The 20389-nt window shown below is 38.1% G+C and overlaps 1 protein-coding gene and 1 long non-coding RNA gene across 2 annotated transcripts in view; both read right to left on the bottom strand.

Moving 5' to 3' along the window:
- The window catches only part of LOC121856446, a 46730-nt gene extending 42486 nt beyond the window's left edge, over positions 1-4244 (bottom strand). Inside the window, exons 1-2 of the mRNA XM_042352042.1 lie at positions 4072-4244; positions 2764-3002 (exon numbers count right to left, since the gene is read on the bottom strand). Coding sequence (XP_042207976.1) covers positions 2764-3002; positions 4072-4234 — 402 coding nt within the window. The 5' untranslated portion in view covers positions 4235-4244. The remainder of the gene's footprint in view (positions 1-2763; positions 3003-4071) is intronic.
- A 317-nt stretch (positions 4245-4561) lies between these two features.
- LOC121856445 lies at positions 4562-19420 on the bottom strand. The gene is made up of 3 exons (XR_006086974.1): positions 19335-19420; positions 5740-5795; positions 4562-4667 (listed from the first exon to the last, which is right to left on the bottom strand). It is a non-coding gene; the product is annotated as an uncharacterized LOC121856445 (long non-coding RNA).
- Positions 19421-20389: the final 969 nt, after the last annotated feature.

The following is a 20389-nucleotide window of genomic DNA, read 5'->3' as shown; positions in this document are numbered from 1 at the left end:
AAACAGTTCAGTGGAGGGTCAAGATAGTTTGGTGGTAGACCAAACAGTTTGGCGGTGGACCAAACAGCTCAGTGGGAGACCAAACACATGGGTGGTGAACCAAACACATTGGTGGTGGACTAAACGCATGGGTGGTAGAACAAACACATGGGTGGTTGACCAAATACACGGGTGGCGGACCAAACACACGGGTGGGGAGCCCAACACACGAGTGGTGGACCAAACATGGGTGGTTTTGAACCAAAATGTCTGATTGCAGTGGGTACGATTGTCTGGTGGTGGTACTGGATTAAACAGTATAATAGTAATGGACCGAGATGTCAGTAGTGGTGAACCAAACAGTGTGGCAGTGGTGGCGAGTCGAGTGTCTGGACCAGATCACGAGTCAGCACTCAACTCCAATACTTAACTAATAAACTATGGCAGGTGAACCTACAGTATCTCCGGCTCACATATGGTAATACGGTCTAACTTATGAGTCACGTAAGTTCGCTGGTCAGAACTAGAAGCGAAGAGTCAGAAAACTTAAATGTAGTCAGAAAACTTAAATGTAGTCAGAAAACTAATAAAGCTATTTACTATAAGTATCATAACATTCTAAAGCTTAACTACGCCTCATACGCATGGCAAAAAAATGAAAAAAATATGTGTGGTTCCATTAACCTTACTGGTCCAATTGTGAACTACCTGCAATTAAGGTTTCTCCGTATCTAACAAAAAAAACCACGAAGCTCATTTATTGCATATTTCACAAATCGTAAAGCAAACAAAAAACTCAAAACAAAGAACATTATAAAAACACACTTCTCTTGGAATTATCTGAAGTAAAGAAATGATGCATTCACAATAAAAATAATAATAACAAAAGAAAATCTTGACTGATCAACACTTTTTTCAACTTGTAGCAAGAACCACACGTATTTTGTTAATAGACTTATAATTAGTCAGACACCTTCGTCATGGCAGGTAAGACTGATGGGGTCACACTACTGTATATGTTCATTGCCATGTTAGCTTTATACAGAAGCTGAGATAGAAGCGAATAGGTTGAACAATGGAACTACTGCAGTGTATCCTACTGAGCAAACCTGCACCTAGCCTGTAAGCATAAGCTGGCGGCAACTGAATATGAATTAATAAATAAAATATTTGATAAGCGAGATAAGTTCAGCTGTTTCTTGGGAAAATTTGCTATGAAATGAGAATGATGTATGACCAGTAATTATTGGGTAGTGCTTTAGGCAAACATGCAAGCAAAACAACTGTGCTCATCAATGTTTTTCAGTGCTAGTGATACTACACCTTCACACAACTAAGCTACTGCAGACCCATAATGTACAGTGCAGTGAGGAGAAACACACATCGTGGTGGCAGTATATGTGGGGATTATTTTTGTTGTGTTTTCAAAGAGTTTTGTCATGTTATATAGTTTTAACATCAAAAGGATACAGGAAAAAATTTCAACAAAACAAAAGTGAGATCAAAATAAATTACTAAAAGTTCGAATTATGCTAAAATTCTCCCGCACATCAGCTTATAACTTACTTTTTTTTTAAAGTTATTTGAATAACATGACAGAAACATCTATGAATTCTTCAAAAATATTCCTCTACGAGGGGAATTTGGCAACACTCATCACTATAATACAATTTTTTTTTGTATTTACAACCTGTGTGCACGAAAAGTTAATGAATAAATTTATCTTCCTGGGATCTAAACTTTTTTTTATAACATTTTTGACGTAAAGTTAATTCTCAGGCATTTTACTTCAATCAACACTACACTACATCCTGCATATCATTTAGGTTTGATAATAAATTATTGTTTTAGTTAATTTCTATTCTTCTATTTTACACTCATAATTGTTCTTAGTAAAGAGTCGTGTTATACAATTATAAAGATATTTCCCGGCTATTAATATACAATGCAGTATATGTTAAAAGTAATGAATATTCTATGTTGATTGAGGGGCCAAGCTATGAACATAAGTCTCACTCAATGGTTAAATCTATTTAATTCACAAACAAGTTAAACGTTAAAATAATTTAAGAAAAATCTAATAAATGATTGTTTGGTTCTTATTGTTTTTCGACCTGATTTTTTTCTTTACTTAAACAAACATTGAGTACTATATCTCGCCCCGCACTCTTGATAACTCTGTCATTACCTCAGTCTCACCTTGGGTCTAGAATATCCCAGATTATACTAAATATTTCCGGATAATACTATGTATGTCCGAATTATTCTAAACATTTCCAGATTGTACTAAATATTTACGGATTTTACTAAACATTTCTGGATAATACTAAATATTTTAAGACTATATTAAATATTTCTGGATTATACTAAAAATACTTAAATTATACTAAACATTTCCGGATTACACTAAACATTTCCGGATTACATCAAATATTTCTGGATTATGCTTAAAATATTCTGGATTATACTAAATATGTCCAGGTTATATAAAACACCTCCGGGTTATAATAAACACTCTCTAACTTCCCTACTTCATAAACTAATGGAACTCATCCTTCACATATCGATTTACTGACTAACAGGACAGAATAGCTTGAGGCAGACACTCGAATTACGAAGAAGAAAATTACTCTTGTTCTCCTACTCACGTTGTTGGCAATTCAGGTTGATTGGGAATGTGTTATGTATTCCTCCCTCCACTGCTCTGTCGACCCCTTGTGGTGTTTGATCCACCTTGATGATTCTTTCACCGTCATTCCTACTGATAATAATGTACACACTTACCGAGCCGGTGACCTGGACGTTTGAAATGGGGTTGCCGATTGAAAGTTGCACCGAGAACTTTCCATTGTCCGTGTAGTTGTGACTGTAGGATTCTGCAATAATTCCTACAGCCCCGGGTTGGGTGAATTGTGTGAGGTTGACGTCAGTGTCGGGCAGACCATCCCCCCATGTGATCGTTCCTGTCAGAAGCGTTGGCAGCTCACCCTCGGAGGAGACGTCGATGGCAGCACTTGCGGTGCCTGTAAAGTTTTTGAAAGAATATTTTATGTCATCCCTTTCTGATAATCCCATGAAAAAGTTTACAAAAGACAACAAAAAGTGACCAAATATTCGACAGTGAGAATTTACAGTACAGTATGTATCTCATCACAGTATTTTACCAATTTAACGTAATTAAAAATTATATACTGTACCAGCAACCGATACGACCAATACAAGTACTGGATCTTCCAAAACCTCTGTGCATTATATTTTTCAAGTACCAGTAGTACAAGTGTTAATGAATAATTATAAATGTGTTCAAGAATGTTGGATTTTTCAATAAGATTCAAAGAGACTAGAAAGTACGAATGCAAACAAAATACTGTATAGATTATGACAAGAAATAATTATTGTAGTACTGTTTGTGTAGGGTAGCGTGGATGTATCGCTTGACTAGTCTCTATAGAGCTGCGTGTTTGATAAGTCTTAAAAACTAGAGTTCCAAGAATTCCCGAGATCGCTACCTCAAAAAATTATATTAAACATTCTTAAAAGTAAAATTTAAGTTGCCATCCTAACCCACCTTGATACACCACACTAGGCAGTTGAAATTCATTCACTCGTGTGTATCAAATAATGTTCGATATTAATGAATTTACAGCGGTTTCTCGTCTACTTTTGCTTTAATTTTCAAAACAGTAATTGTCTAATCTAGCAATAATGTATACCAGCTTTCACAGCAATCGGTCCTAATGAGGTGAAAAACGGCTTGTTATACCTAGTTATTGAAAAAAATAAGTTGTCGAGACAAAAACTAATAATTTTACGAAAAAAAAAAACAGTAAAATTATAATCCTCAAACAGCATATAAATGATGATGAATCTATGTTTTAAGGAATAATAATATGCATAGGTTATACAGGTCACGCACCACTTGTACAGAACACGATATAATAATGTTAAACACACTACTGTAGAGGGACGCCTCCTCATCCTCTTGGCTTTTATTTTACTCACTTATAAGTAGTTTCAAGGTGACACACATACATACACACATACAAACATACATACAAACATACATACATACATACATACATACATACATACCTGGGGGTGTGACGATGAGGGTGGGCACGTTGAGAGTGACGTTGTCTTGCGTCAGGGCACGATATACCCACACCACGTCGTTCAGAGTCGCCTGTTGTCCTTCCCACGTTAAGTTGAGGGACACCGGGTGCTCACCAGTAGTGTTCATCCTGCACACCGTCATGCCTTCTACTGGAGCAGCTGAGAGACAGAAAATATTAAACTCTCTCTCTCTCTCTCTCTCTTTAATACAATGAAACTTTCCTCAAATAGATTCTCTCTTTAATACAATGAAACTTTCCTCAAATAGATTCTCTCTTTAATACAATGAAACTTTCCTCAAATAGATTCTCTCTTTAATACAATGAAACTTTCCTCAAATAGATTCTCTCTTTAATACAATGAAACTTTCCTCAAAACAGATAGATACCCCCCTCTCTCTCTAATGTAAAGACGCTTTCCACAAAACATTATAGGTCCAGTTTCCTCGGTCTCTCTTACTCACCCGCGAAGGACAGAGCTTCAATCACCACATTGTCGACGCTCATGCTCAGGAAGAACGGTGGTACCTCGTGAGTGATTTGATAGAAGAAGGCCATATCTTTATCCACCTCCACCTGTCACCACACACACACACACAGATGGAGACACAACAGGCGTAAGATAAAAATGTTCCTTGAGGATGATGTTATTATTTCAATGCTTAATAGAGGAGATATAGTGTTATGTTTGGTAGGGGGAGATAGTGTAATGTTTGGTAGGGGGAGATAGTGTAATGTTTGGTAGGGGGAGATAGTGTAATGTTTGGTAGGGGGAGATAGTGTTACGTTTGGTAGGGGGAGATAGTGTAATGTTTGGTAGGGGGGGAGATAATGTGTATATGTTTGGTAGGGAGAGATAGTGTAATGTTTGGTAGTGGAGATAGTGTAATGTTTGGTAGGGGGAATAGTGTAATGGGAGATAGTGTAATGTTTGGTAGGGGAGATAGTGTAATGTTTGGTAGGGAGATAGTGTAAGTAGGGGGAGGTTTAGTGTAATGTTTGGTAGGGGGATAGTGTAATGTTTGGTAGGGGGAGATAGTGTAATGTTTGGCAGGGGAGATAGTGTAATGTTTGGTAGGGAGATAATAGTGTAATGTTCGGTAGGGAGATAGTGTAATGTTCGGGGGAATAGTGTAATGTTTGGTAGGGAGATAGTGTAATGTTTGGTAGGGAGATAGTGTAATGTTCGGTAGGGGGAGATAGTGTAATGTTTGGTAGGGAGATAGTGTGTTGTAGGGGAGATAGTGTAATGTTTGGTAGGGAGAGATAGTGTAATGTTTGGTAGGGGGATAGTGTAATGTTTGGTAGGGAGATAGTGTAATGTTTGGTAGGGAGATAGTGTTATGTTTGGTAGGGAGATAGTGTAATGTTTGGTAGGGAGATAGTGTTACGTTTGGTAGGGGAGATAGTGTAATGTTTGGTGGGAGATAGTGTAATGTTTGGTAGGGGGAGATAGTGTTACGTTTGGTAGGGGGAGATAGTGTAATGTTTGGTAGGGGGAGATAGTGTTACGTTTGGTAGGGGGAGATAGTGTAATGTTTGGTAGGGGGAGATAGTGTTACGTTTGGTAGGGGGAGATAGTGTAATGTTTGGTAGGGAGAGATTTACAATAACAAAGATTACAGAACCTCGCCCAAGCGTTACTCACGTGTTTTGGGAAGAGCCATTGCAAGTCGCCAGGCAGAGCTCCGTCGGCCAGAGCACCTATGAGGGGGCCAAGAAAACATCCTGGTTAGTCCACAGTGACCCAGATATAGATAGATAGACAGACAGACAGACATTCAGACAGACAGAGGTAGATATATAGACTAGATGATACGCAGATAGAATGATATATATAGATTGATAGATAGATAGATACACAGTACCCTAGAACTAAATAATGACTCCTGTACCAATGTATACAACGGGTTAGGGGTAACTGATCTAAGTATTTTCTTATCATGTAAAGTGTACTGTTTGAGACGCTTATTGGTGGTAACCTTTTGTTTAGGGGGGATAGTGGGGCTGATATGTTAGTTATACTTCCATACTGTATGATCTGATACAGGCAGCTACCAAACAGGGAGGTACTACCGCCTGGGAAGATATTGGAAGCATAATGTGTTGTCTAATGGTAGACCCTGCTGCCATATGGCATCACGAAAATTGTGACCAAGTCCCAGGTTGCTGATATGACTTTCTGCCTCATTTACACACAATTGCAGGGTTTCAATTGTTTCTTACTATTGACAAATGACAACACATACATAATGTATATCGTTTCTCACTCTTGATATATTTTTTGGTTTTTGTATATATTTTTTTGGTTATTATTAATATGTTTATTACTTTAATTTGATGTTATTAATTTTTATTAATTATTATACTAATAATAATAATAGTTATTAATATTATTGTTAATATTATTATTACTACATTTTCGCCCACCAGGCCCTGATGTGGGTCAGTGACCTGTGTTTGGGTGGGCTAATCCCCGTAAAAAAAAAAAATTATATATATATTAGTTATAATGCCCTATAGTATAACTGCCCTACGGTCTACTGCCCTACGTACGGTATACCGCCTTACGGTATATTCCAGTAGTCATGTTTCAACAAGTGGTCGCTACGATAAATATAGTAATGTAAAGAGTCAAATACACGATAATGCAGCACAGGAGGTACAGACACCAGCTAGGGATGACTCACGTGACTGAGGGAACTGTTGTCAAGCGAGCGGTGAGGCAGATGACTCACAAAATGACGATCACTCAATCAATGTGTAATGTGCTAGGCTGGAGACACACACACACACACACACACACACACACACACACACACACACACTTCTGGTATGCTTAGAATTTTTGCCGTTGTAGTATAATTTATATTCATATTATAACTATAGTGATAGTAAAATAATTTTTGGTAAGAATTGTATCACTAATATTTTTTTATTGTTGGTAACTAAGTCCAATAACTAATTTTGTATTACGCGCTTAAAAAGGCCGTAGTTGTTGAAGCGTATAATGCGTCATAACATCAATACTAATAAGACAAACTGTAATATAACAAGTTTTTATTTATTTATTTCATTTCATTAAGGTATACTATTAACCACAACTATGAGGGTCAATATTTTCGTGTTTCATTTCACTCGTATGGAAGGTCTGTACATACACAGCGAATAATTATCCCGTTCCAACATTCCTGCGTTCAGTGTTTGTTTTTGTCTCAATCCATCATTCTATACAGTGGATCGTGAACTACGGAAAAACATGTATATCACTGAAGACGGTTTCATTTGGTGGAGATATTGAGAATACGAGCCTAATGTTTGTATAAAATTTAATCTACTATAATACCCATCCATATATCACTCTGATCTAACTTGTCTTTATCACCCCTTAGACATTTGACCTCTAGCCATGGGGCAGCAAAACTAAATTTGTCCAAGATATTGTTCCCGTCAAATGCTCTAACGAAATTCTTTTATTAATTAGTTTTAGCGGTTTTTTATGCGCAGCTTTTAGCAAATATATATATATATATATATATATATATATATATATATATATATATATATATATATATATATATATATATATATATATATATATATATATATATATATTAGCATTCATGGGTTATAGCTGTTTGTAAATAAAGATTAAGAAATAGAGAGAAATATAGATAGCCGTACGATAAACAGGCGAACATGTTAAATGTCTCGTGTTTACGTGTGTTTATGTTGTATACGAGTGCGCTCATCAAATGCTGGAGCATGAAGGACACTTACTATGGGATGTCACACACACAGAGGAGCCCATGGGGTGAGGATCAATGTACACGTTTCACCTAAGATCGTTTTAGTTTCGTCTCATCATGTTAGAGTAGGTTATGCAAAATCCTATGAAGGGAGGGAGATATGCTGGGGAGGGGTGGGCCTGTGTCACTCTATAGCGTTTTAAACTAATTGGGCTAAGTTGACTTTACGATTAGTTACTTTAGCTAGCATTAGATCACGATACTCGCACATGATAAGGTTACGCTAAATTTTATTAGACTAATTAAGGTTAGGCTAGACTTGGTTCCGGTGTGCATGGTAGATGAGGGGGGGAGGGGAGGGGGAGTGAGGTAGGAAGTGAATGAATTTTAAAGCTTCCAAGCTATAAAACGTTCGACCTAATACAATCTGAACTTGAGCGTCCATGACTGTTATGTTTGGCCCACGTTGTCCATTCTGTGTGCGTGTGTGTGTAGCTGTGATGCAGTGTTTGTGTTATACCTCACCTCTAGCTATACTTTCCGCTGCCTGTCTACCTTAATAACATCTCGTTTCTTGCTGATAAATTCCTTATCCATAACCTACACACTGACGATGTCCATACACAACATCAAAAAGTCAGTCAGGTAAACAGGTAAACGCTTGTACCCTTTCAAGGTGGCTCACAGAAAATGAACTGGAGAAAAAAAGAGGGGGGAATTGTCCCATGATCACTAACTATAATCACACCCGATGAACTAACTGATAGATATTTCGATCACGGGCAAGCAATCCAAGCAGGCGGTGTACTCTGGGTGGAATGTTTATAAGACACGAGGTACAAATAGTTTCCTAAGTAATGCAGAATTTAGGATAAAAAATTGATCGGGAGGAACTGCTGCTGCTCACATCTATACTTGACTAAAACACCACTGGTCATTTCTCTCTTGATACTATTAGAAAGGTAGATTAATATAAAGTGAATGTTCTAGAGTTTTAATTACTCAGTTGTTGCGTTGTCGAGATATCTTACTTGAAAATACTTAAACTTAGTTCCAAAGATGTCCACCAGGAGAGTGACTTTCCAACATGTTCGTAAAACTTTCTTCCAAACCTGAAGCAAATAGATCGAGGTGTTGTCGAGATAAGGAATAGAATTAAAAAAAAAATAGAAAGAGCAAAAACTCTCACACCCAAAACGATCACCGTGGAGTAATACAACACACCGAAACAGAACCACACCGTCGGTATCCAAGCAGCACATGCGGTCACTAGTGGGTTCAGGAAACAAACACTGTAGCCTCTCCCTTCCCCACTCATTAAGACTCCTCTCGGGTACTATTTTCCTGTCAACTTCAAGAACAACTTAGTAGCTCTCGTGACGTCCCGCCTCCCTGGCTCCCCTTCTTAATAGGTCGTGGTTAATTGTAACAGGGGGAGAGTGAGACATGGTGAGAGGGAAGGAGGGCAGTGTGGAGAGGAAGGGGTGTGGAGAGGAAAGGATGGAGGGACGGAGAAGAGAAACGGGAGAGAAAAGGAAGTGGAAATGGGGAGACGTAGAAAGGTCTGGGAGAAGTAGGGAGGGATGGGGAGAGGCAGGGAAGGGAAATGGTAACGATAGAGGAATGAAATCTAGAAAATTAGAGGAGGAAGGGAGGGAGAGAAAGGAAAGGGGAGGGGGGGGGGAGGGGACGAGGGATTAAGTCTTAACAGCGGATGGAAGGTGAAGAGTGAGAGTGACATGAGAGATGGAGTTAAGGAGTATGTAGGAGTCTCTCCCTAATTTTTTCATTCTAGTTGTGTATGTAATGTTGTAGATGGACTGTTGTGTTGTAGCTCCACATACTGCATGCATTAGAAATATAATAAGTATCGTAAGTGCCTAGCTCAAGATACGAGAACTTGAACTTTACTTGACTTAAAGTCCTGCGTGAGAAACTGAATCATCAAAATGAAATTACCTGGAGCACAACAACAAAAATTCCACACATACCGTACATAGCCATTCAGAGAAACGTTAGCTCAAGTGCTATGCGATGAAGCTATCTTGTGCTTTAATGTCCAGGTATTACTACGGTTCAACGACAACGGACGCTACGGTTTCCCTTCAGCTGAATAACGTCTAATCCTTCAAGTCGTTCGTAACACTCATGGGGTTATGACCGTAACAGGAAGTCATCAACATTTAAAAGTTATGAAATATAATTATAACTTGTTTATAAACTTTCTGACACTGAAATTGCATTACTGCACTGCAACAACTTTAAGGGCATAACAAGGTTAGTAATTACACTAGCTCATCAACAATTTTAAAAGGAGTAATTATTCCGCCGAAAAGAAGAGTCAGAAAGTTATCAGTGAAAGCTGCAAACCTATACAAATATAGGAGGTATATAAGACTACCACAGCTTTAAATATTTTCACCACTCCACACACTTTTAATCTGAATATTAAGAAACACTTAAATATATAGTAATCAATGGAATACCCTGGTATATATACACAACAGAGGTCTACGAGTTTAGTTACGTCTCGCAGCCTCATGCATTACAGTATATTTAAATCGTGTTATTGACCTTATGAGTGTACAACAGTTGTTAAACGTAGCCATAAATGTTACACCATTTAATTATGTTATACACTACCCGATGTTATGGCCACAACACAACCTAACTCTGTTGTTCCTGTAGATTTGCACTGGAACTACATCAAGCCAGGATAAGATAGCATAAACTCTACCTACATAATATAACAAAAAAGAGAACTACTGTATAATTTGGGTAATGGTGGGCATCCTGCAGAGATGGTAATAATTCACTCCGCAATGGCTTCAGAGGTTATATTTGGAGATATTCTATCTTCTATATGTCCTTGTACCATTTAAAAGAATACTGGTGTCTATATTGGTTGTCTGCAGGTCAAGAACCATCGAAGATTGAGAGTGGTAGTCGTCTGTCTTGGGAGGTGTCTCAGGTCTGAGCGGCGGCTTTGACGTCTATCTACCTTGTAGGCCATTTGCCCGCGAAATATTAAGCATCGTAAGGTTTTCTCCTTAACTATGAAGTTATAATTATTTATATTTGGTATTTTTACTAATTTACTATAAGGTAGTTTTTTCTACTAACTTTTGGTAAATACAAAAAAATTAGTTTAGGAGATAGATTTTCTCACATGACGCCCAAATCAAAGGTTCTCAATTGACTAGTAACTCGAGCAGATTAAAATTTATTTTGTTAACTTGTTCGTGCAATTATGTACTTAAGCATTTAAACTACTAGTTATCTAGTTTTGTGTAAAGAACATTTACAGGTATATTCTACTTAATTTTACATTGCTATATTTACGTTAGTAGTTTTACTTTTCACATGAATATTATATCAGCTTATTAAATGATGAGGCACATTAGAATAAAAAAGTATTGCAATTTTCCTGCAACATTTCCAGGAAAACTAAATTTATGCAAGTATTCCCCGAGAAAGGAAAATTGCCTTTCTAAACAGAGGGACAAACTCGAATTTAAAAGGTGCAACTCTTCTGTTCAACTTCTGGGGTAAGTCACGTTAATATTACGCTGAGAAAGTAAATATTTACATCAAACAAAGGAGCAATCCACAGTTCTGAAGGTCGCTGTTTCCCCGCTAGCGTCAAGGATTACATTGTTTACATAAATGCATACACACGCCACTATTCCTGGTAACTTGTTAAGTGTGCTGCTGTATTGTTATTTATTTGTTTATTATCTGAAAACGCTGCACCTTATGATTTCTAGTAAACTATAACTTACTGTAAAGTTAACTACATCAAATTTACTACAGTACCACGAAGTCGGTATCAAAAAGTAATATCAGAAATTCTAAGTCATAAATATGAGTTTATATATATATATATATATATATATATATATATATATATATATATATATATATATATATATATATATATATATATATATATATATATATATATGTGTGTGTGTGTGTGTGTGTGTGTGTGTGTGTGTGTGTGAATTCGAATACGTACAGTATCACTGTCAAATCTATTCATCGAGCAAAATACCTACAAGAAGTCACTCTCCAACTTCCCAAGAACCAGATTATAAAATTTCACGCTTTAATTCAATTTGTCCACAAAGCAGAGATGCGCAAGAAACTTAATTTCAAAAGAAAAAGACAAGATGTTGCATCTCTTTAGAAGTAAATTTTTTTTATATGTAATACAACCTTATGAAGAACTGAAGCCTAAGGCGTTCACTGTGTAAACAAGCACTAACACGTCAACATGCACCAATATCTGGAGTGTAAACGCAAAGTAAATGTTTTCTGGATCAACTGTATAGTAACACGGACACACGTGAATGCCTTAGGTGTACCACCAACCCTGAGTCACCACTCTACACTGGTACTACACCCCACACCAGGACCCGCATCACACCATGCTATACTACACTCCATTTACACACCACACCACACGCAACACACATCATACGCAAAACAGACCACATCCCACACAACATACACCCTACCAACACAAGCAACACACTACCACCACAAGCAACAATCTACCACCACACACAACACACTACACCACAAGCAACACTACCACTACAAGCAATACACCACTAAGCACACACCATTAAGCACACACCACACCACAAGCAACACACTACCACCACGAACACACTACCACCACAACTAACACACTAAACCACACACAACACCACACACGCAACACACAACCACCACACACACAACACACCACACACGCAGCACATACTACCACTGCTATCACCAGCAGGAACGGGTGAGCGAGTGGCATGTCGAGGGAACGTTTTTATGGTGATCCCAGCGAAGGTACACAACAGCAGCAAAAAGTTAATAGGGCAGGAAATAGGATATAATTACCAACTACTAAACTAATGCCTATAGTCGAGCCATACGGTAGTTCAAATGGTCGAAAGCTCTGCACTTGTTTCTATCTTACCAACTTGGGTTCGAAGCCCACTCGGTGCTACATTTGACCTGCTAAGTATTAAGCTATTTACCTGTGTAGTGGTGATGGTTGGTGTGTGTGTGAAAACTAGAAAAAACAATGTGGTTATTTTCGACGTCGTGCTAGCCGACATACACACTAAGTACACAAACGATCGCATAACCTTCAGGATAATTTGTCACTCACGGAACTCACTACAAAAACGGCCTATAACCTGTCTAGAGTATTTGTAGGTATCCTGTTAACCTACAGTATATATCCCGCCTCCAGTACGATTAACTTATTGACCTATGCCTGCTTAGAGGAGAACTTACTTACAGTATAAGCGTTTATTCACTCAGCACTAACCTAGCCAAGGAGGCGGTTAACAGGTGAGCTCAACATCCTCATGGCCAGCGTGAGTTTAGCTGGGCAGGGGGTAAAACTGTTAACTCAGACGTTTTTTATTTTCATACTGTGATCGTCTTGTTAATCATGACGTACTGAACACGAGATTGTTTTAAACACGTGAATTTCGTGAAAATACGACTGACACATAATCTGAGACATGAATATGTTACAGAGGCTGACCATAATGTACCAGGTAGTGGCGGGCCTTCTGCTTCTTTTTTTTTGTACGGACAGAAACAAAGTCGAGAAGGTAAAGCTGCCGGTCTACAATAGATTATACAGTACGTGGCAGCCAGATGACCTTCACGCAGTGTCATCTTCTACAACAGTGGTTCCAAACGTGGGGTAAATCACCCCATTGGGATAATTTTACTATTTTGGTGAGGTAACTGAGACTCTGCCAAAAATAATGGAAAGTACAGTGTATTAATAAAGTACCCAACTATTTTGACAAGTAAATATATTATTTGCCACCAACTGTTGCTCTTCTCCAGAAGTGGTCCACTACTAGCGTGCCAATTTATCAATGACTTGACAAAAAAGTGTGTCCGTCTCAGCTGGCTCAGTTGGCTCACAGTACCTGGTGAGGCCTTTGCCCTGACTGGTGCTCTTTTAGTGGCCTCTTACGACATGCAGAGCTTACAGTGAGGCTACTCTGTACGCCGGCACCCACACGGCGTCATCATTAGAGATACGACATAACTAACAACCTAGAAACGAACACATAGTACCTCGTCACCTTATATCAAAATAGCTACCCGAGAGAGAGAGACTTTCCTGAAAACTGCACCATGATGCTGAGACAACGGTTCAAACTCTAAGGGAAATCGTTAAAGCATTAGCGAAGGATTTCTCCAACTACCTATAAATACCGATAAAAAAGATATCTATAAAAAGTGAGAATTAAAAAACAGGGAGGAGAAAATTATAGGGTGTCAATGACAGGTAGAGCAGTATACAGTACGAACGTTCTGGACATTCCTAGTATTAAAAGCGTCCACTATATAACATGTGCTCTCAACACACTACTAACACGGGCTAAACACTTGTTCGTGACCTTAATCCTTATTTCATTTGTATAATTCGTGACAACCGTTATATCTAGAAGACTAAAAAAAGAAAATGTGATTACAATAAAAACTAATAAAAAAAGCAAAGTACTGTAAACGATAATATAACACCGTACAGCAAAATATATTAACCATGATAACTTCATTTGGAAAGTGTGGTTAACAAGCCATACAGTAGTAACACCAAGGCTGGGACAAACACACGCACACCTTAACACTTCTTCATTAACGAGTTGGTTATAGCATTAAACAAACAACAATAAACGACAGTGATGGGAGAAGAGCAGTGATGGGGTACAAGTGATGGGAAGAGAATAGTGATGGGGTACAGGTGATGGGAAGAGAACAGTGATGGGGTACAAGTGATGGGAAGAGAACAGTGATGGGAGAAGAGCAGTGATGGGGTACAAGTGATGGAGAAGAGAACATGGGAGAAGAGCAGTGATGGGGTACAAGTGATGGAAAGTGAGAACAGTGATGGGAGAAGAGCAGTGATGGGTTACAAGTGATGGGGGAGAAGAGCAGTGATGGGTACAAGTGATGGAAAGAGGGAAGAGAAGAACAGTGATGGGAGAAGAGCAGTGATGGGGTACAAGTGATGGGGTACAAGTGATGGGAGAAGAGCAGTGATGGGGTACAAGTGATGGGAAGAGAACAGTGATGGGAGAAGAGCAGTGATGGGGTACAAGTGATGGGAGAAGAGCAGTGATGGGGTACAAGTGATGGGAAGAGAACAGTGATGGGGTACAAGTGATGGGAAGAGAACAGTGATGGGGTACAGGTGATGGGAAGAGAACAGTGATGGGGTACAAGTGGTGGGAGAAGAGCAATGATGGGTACAAATGATGGGAAGAGAACAGTGATGGGTTACAGGTGATGGGAAGAGAATAGTGATGGGGTGCAACGGTGATGGGAAGAGAATAGTGATGAGAGAAGAGCAGTGATGAAGTACAAGTGATGGGAGAAGTGCAGTGGTAGGGTACAACGGTGATGGAAAAGGAACAGGGATGGGTAACAACAGGAATGAAGGTACAGTACAACAGTAATAAAGGGAAGAGACTTAGGGAGGTATGCAAATTACCGTTAATTTCACCCCGCTAAAATTCCGCCATGTCATAATACCTAAGTCTGTTCCTGGAATTTACCATTTTACACTGTCCGTAAAATAATTAACTTATATAAAAAGTAATACAGCTAGAAACACGCAACTCAAGTCTTCGCGTACAAGTCAACACAGCGACTACACCACGACTCGTATTTAATCATTTTTCACCATTAATCTATTCACATTGTACTATATTAATTCCGTGTTACAGTTTATAATTTATATCTTTATTTTTTTTTATAGAGGACGGGAATTTAGTGATACGATTATGAAGGTAATGAAAAAAAATAGAAATCGACATTAAATTTTTGACCCAGGGACAGATTCGTGGTACCCCGCGGCCACACATTACTACTATTACTGTTTATAGGTATTCATGATAGTCTGCTTTTTGGACTTCATCAAAGTTAATTTTAGGCATCAAGTGATCGTGTATAAAGTAATTGTGAAAGAGAGATGCCTAGTAGTCCTCGCGCTGCTTAATCTGGATGCAATTTGAAGGTATAATGTAACATTAGAAATTCTAATAGTTGGTGTGTAACGTGTAAGAGATAGTAATATTGTATTGGTTCCCTCTTTTACCTCATTTTAAGCTGTTTTTCAGCACAAATTTTCCATGACTAAGATTCCCTAAAACTTGCCAACACAATATAACAAAAGGATACTATAATTTGGGTAATGACAGACATCCTGGACCACGGAGATAATTCACCCCGCCATGGCTTCAGGCCTTATTTGGAGATATTACATCTTCTATAAGTCTTTGCACTATTTAAAAGATTACCGATGTATACATTGGTTGTCTCAATTTGTCTGCAGTTCAAGGACCATCGAAGATTAAGAGCGGTAGTTGTCTGACTAGTTTCCTGGCCTTGTGAGACCTGAGCGACGTCTTTGATGTCTACCCTGTGGGCCATTTGCTCGCGAAACACTTAAAGCGTCATAAGGTTTTTTCCTGAACTACGAGGCTCTAATTATTTCTATTTGGTAATGTTACTAATTTACTATGAGGTAGTTTTTCGACTAAATTTGGATAGATAATTATGTACATAAGTATTAAAGTTACTTAATCATTTCGTGTTTTGAGTAAAGAACATTTAGAAGTACATTCTTAATTGTACATCACTATATTTACATTAGTCGTGTTACTTTTCACGAAACGAGGTATGGTTGAAAAAGTACAGAAACCTCTAAACTTGACGTGATGGAGTCTTAATAGTTTTTAGAGACTTTTAAAACTAGATATTTTTTTCATTTATTCACAAAATACTTCATCCGATAGTAATAATATGATACCCCAGGCAATATGTATCTACAGTTTGACATTCACCCCTTATAAATGGAAGAAGCAGACTTACTGTATTAGTTTAAAGGTTAATAATATAAACAAATATTCTCCCTGGGGTCATCTGATAACATGAATATCAATACAAATACTTACAAACCTCACAACTATGAGTCACCACATTTCATTTTTACGTCAATTTAGGATTTTTTCTTAACTCGTAGAAAAAAAAACAACAACACTAACATCTCTCGACGTGTAAAGTAAAAAAAAATCAATAAATTCATAATAGATATGAATCTTCGAGAAGTATTTCCAAGAGGTCATTCCCTAAGGCAACACACCTTGCTGGAGACGCTGTTCTTGCCTAGCACAGCACGAGGCCAAGGACTTATTTTAACAGTTTGCATGAAGGATGTTTTTCTATATGCGGATTGATACAGTCTATAGGCGATTCTTAATCGCCTTTCTTGATTAAAAACAAATGGTATGTTTTTTAACTAACATAACACAAGGCTACGTACAATATTCGTAATTAATTTAACAAATGTACTATCAACTGTATTTGCAGCCTACGTAACACGAAGGCTACAAACTACATTGTAGTTAACTTAGCACAAGTACTACGAAATATATTCTAACCTGACACGAGTACTACGCACTAAATTTTTTAAATAACAATAGGCCACCATCTATAACCTAACATGCCTAACAAAAGGGTTGTCTTATAAGTTTCCACTTTACAGTATCTACCACAAGGAATAATTTAACCTAACTTAAAATAGTAACGAATTTCGGTTCTACTTGACATAAGGACTACGAAATATATCTAAGCCTAGCTTAAGGGTAAAGGCCTGTATTTGACTTAGCACAAGGCTACTAGCTATTTTGTACCCAACTTAACAAAACGCTATTTACTATATTTTACTAAACTTTACAAAAGTTTACGAACAATATTTTCAACTAAAGTCAGCCCTCTGTCCACCTTTACTGACTTACTTTCTGATGCATAAAATTTCCATCATTTATCCAATTCTAACCAAATTTTTTAACCTTTATCCATTAGCTTTTCATATATCTTGATGAAATACATATTACGCAGGCAGACTGAACCAGTGTCAAGTGCTTCCATCGTCAGGAACACAATTAAAACTCAGTGCATTTTTGAACCCACAGAAAGAAGCGAGAAATTAAACGTGGGGTCATCTAATATACTATAGGACTAGCCATGTGTCTGTCTGTCTGTCTGTCTGTTCTGGGCAGCCGAAACGGCACAATCGTTTTTCATCAAACTTGGTGGAAAATTTGAAAAAAATCGTAGAGTGGAACAAACCTGGTCCCATGTCGATGGTTTCTTTAGAAAGGCATTAATTAACCATTTTATTTACGATGGAAAACGATGCAAGTCTACGGACTTGGCGCACCCTAATTAACCATGCAAGTCTAAGGACTTGGCGCACCCTCATTTGCTGTACGCTAGCCAAGCACGAGCATTCAAACTTTCACTGGGCAGAAAGGTGCCCACGATCACTTGTATTTTTATACATGTGGTTGCTAAGCTTCTCTCGGACTGAGGCCTTTTTAACATGCCCTCACAGTGTATATGTTCGTCTGGCCTGGACACAAACAATTTAGTAAAGGCCTGCTGGGTCAACTCGCTGGACGCACAGGTGATCACTTACAGGATAAATTAGCCATAGGTGGGAAATTGCACTTCACTTCTATATACTTGGTGAGTAACCCTACGCTCGAACCTGGCATTTTGAAATGTAAAATATCGTCCTCTAACTGGGCAACAAATTTCGCAGACGAATCGAATACTAATGACAATGCTCTACTAATGAATGACAAAGGTTTGTTATAATGATGAACTGTGATAGGTTAATATTCGTTTAATAGCTGTGGCAAGAGTTTCGGCAAGATTAGGTTAGGTTTCAACAGTGATTTGGAAATTTAAATTATGAGAATGTATTTTTGTGTGTTTCGGTGTGTTTTATTCAAATTTGACCTTCATTTCTTGTACAAATGAGTGAAATTTGTCAACAAAATTAATAATTAGGAAATGTAATTATTATTATTTTTTTACAAAATTCGCTCATTTTCCCCCAAAATGAAGGTCAAATTTTAGTGAAACACACCTAAATATACAAAAAATTAATATATATATATGTATATTCTCATAGCAAAAAGGAGCCACAGCCATTGAACGAATATTTACCGTGTGCTAATACGGTCCTGAATATATTGCATAACCTAACCTAACCTAATCATGGAGGGATAACGAAAGGAATCAGAAAAAGTGAAGATCAATCATAGGCCAGAAGCTAAGACAATACCCGAAAAATTGAGTGAACAGTTGGCCCCACTAAATGACCTTAATAACAACCTCGTGCTTACTGATTGTTATGTAGTAAAATCATCATTCAAGTTCACTTTAGTAGCACTACATAGACAGTCTAGATATAAAACACAAGATACACAGTCAGTAGATTCACCCTCAAGGATAGCCGAGGAAAACCCATTTAAAAGTTTTATTTCCACAGCGGTACCCTACTGTACTTGTCGCCTCAACTGACGAACCACTTGTGGAATTAAACTATATCACTGATACATTGAAGAGGCGAACAACTACAATCAAGAGGATATGTGTAACTCACCTAGCAAGAACAAGATCCCGAGCGTAGTAGTGGTGGTGAAGGATGGGTAAAGCTGCATGGTGAACGTCGAGTTCACTCATCGCACGCCACCACGATACTGACCCCTTCTTCCACTTCCCTCATACACACTAGCTTGCCTCACACCCTCCCCTCCACCCCCTCCCCTCCACCCTCTCCCCCACAGCCCACCTCACATGTCATGGCTCCTATTATCGCCACATCACCTGTTACTTGTATCATTATATCAACAAGTCGTTATGGGATACTTAGCGTGTTGTCAAACTGGGTAATCTTGTATTCAGATTTCCATGGTAAACTCAAACACAACCTTTGGATTGTTGTTTGGTCAAATGTTTTATAAACCATTAAATGTTGGCCTATTGGGTGATTGTTTCCCTAGTGACAATTGTTAACGGAGATGAAGACGTCACTAGAGTTGTCACCTGGTTTGGGGCAGGAGTCTCCGTAAATTGACCTCTGTCAGATTAGAGGAATCTCAGGGTTTTCAGTTTTTCACTAACCTTACTATATCTGTTGACGGTATTGGTGTAGAGATTTTAACAGATGAACATTCAGGGAAGGATCCAGGGGGGTCCTGGGGTCCAGACCCCCCCTTTTCATCATAAAATTACAATACTTTTTCTTTAATGAAGTATTTTGTATTCAGGCGGATATTTTTTTGTACAGTAAAAACTAATTACTAGTGACCTCAAAATATCTCATAATATCAAATGAACATGGCTTCAAAGTGGCCTCAAAATGTCCATGATATTGGTCAATTTATAAAAAAAAAATCTGGAGGGAATTGGGTGGGCTCGCTCCGCTCGCCATGTTTCCCCACCCACAACTTCTTGGACCCCTCCCTTGTTTTAGATTCCTAGATCCGCCCTGACATTCCCTCAACAGTGATCTAGGAGAAGACAAAACCATTGGAGTTATTTACTGTATATTTTACACATCATATGATGTGTATTTTACATGAGGATATTCTTAGAGTTAAAAGTTTGCGTATACGCTAGCCACTTGCATGACGTTATGACTGAAACTATGAATGA

The sequence above is a fragment of the Homarus americanus genome, unplaced genomic scaffold (genome assembly GCF_018991925.1).
Source record: "Homarus americanus isolate GMGI-L3 unplaced genomic scaffold, GMGI_Hamer_2.0 scaffold29324, whole genome shotgun sequence".
NCBI classification, from domain to species: Eukaryota; Metazoa; Arthropoda; class Malacostraca; order Decapoda; family Nephropidae; genus Homarus; species Homarus americanus.
The sequence above is the reverse complement of the archived record's forward strand: the minus strand, read 5'-3'. Positions and strand labels throughout refer to the sequence as shown.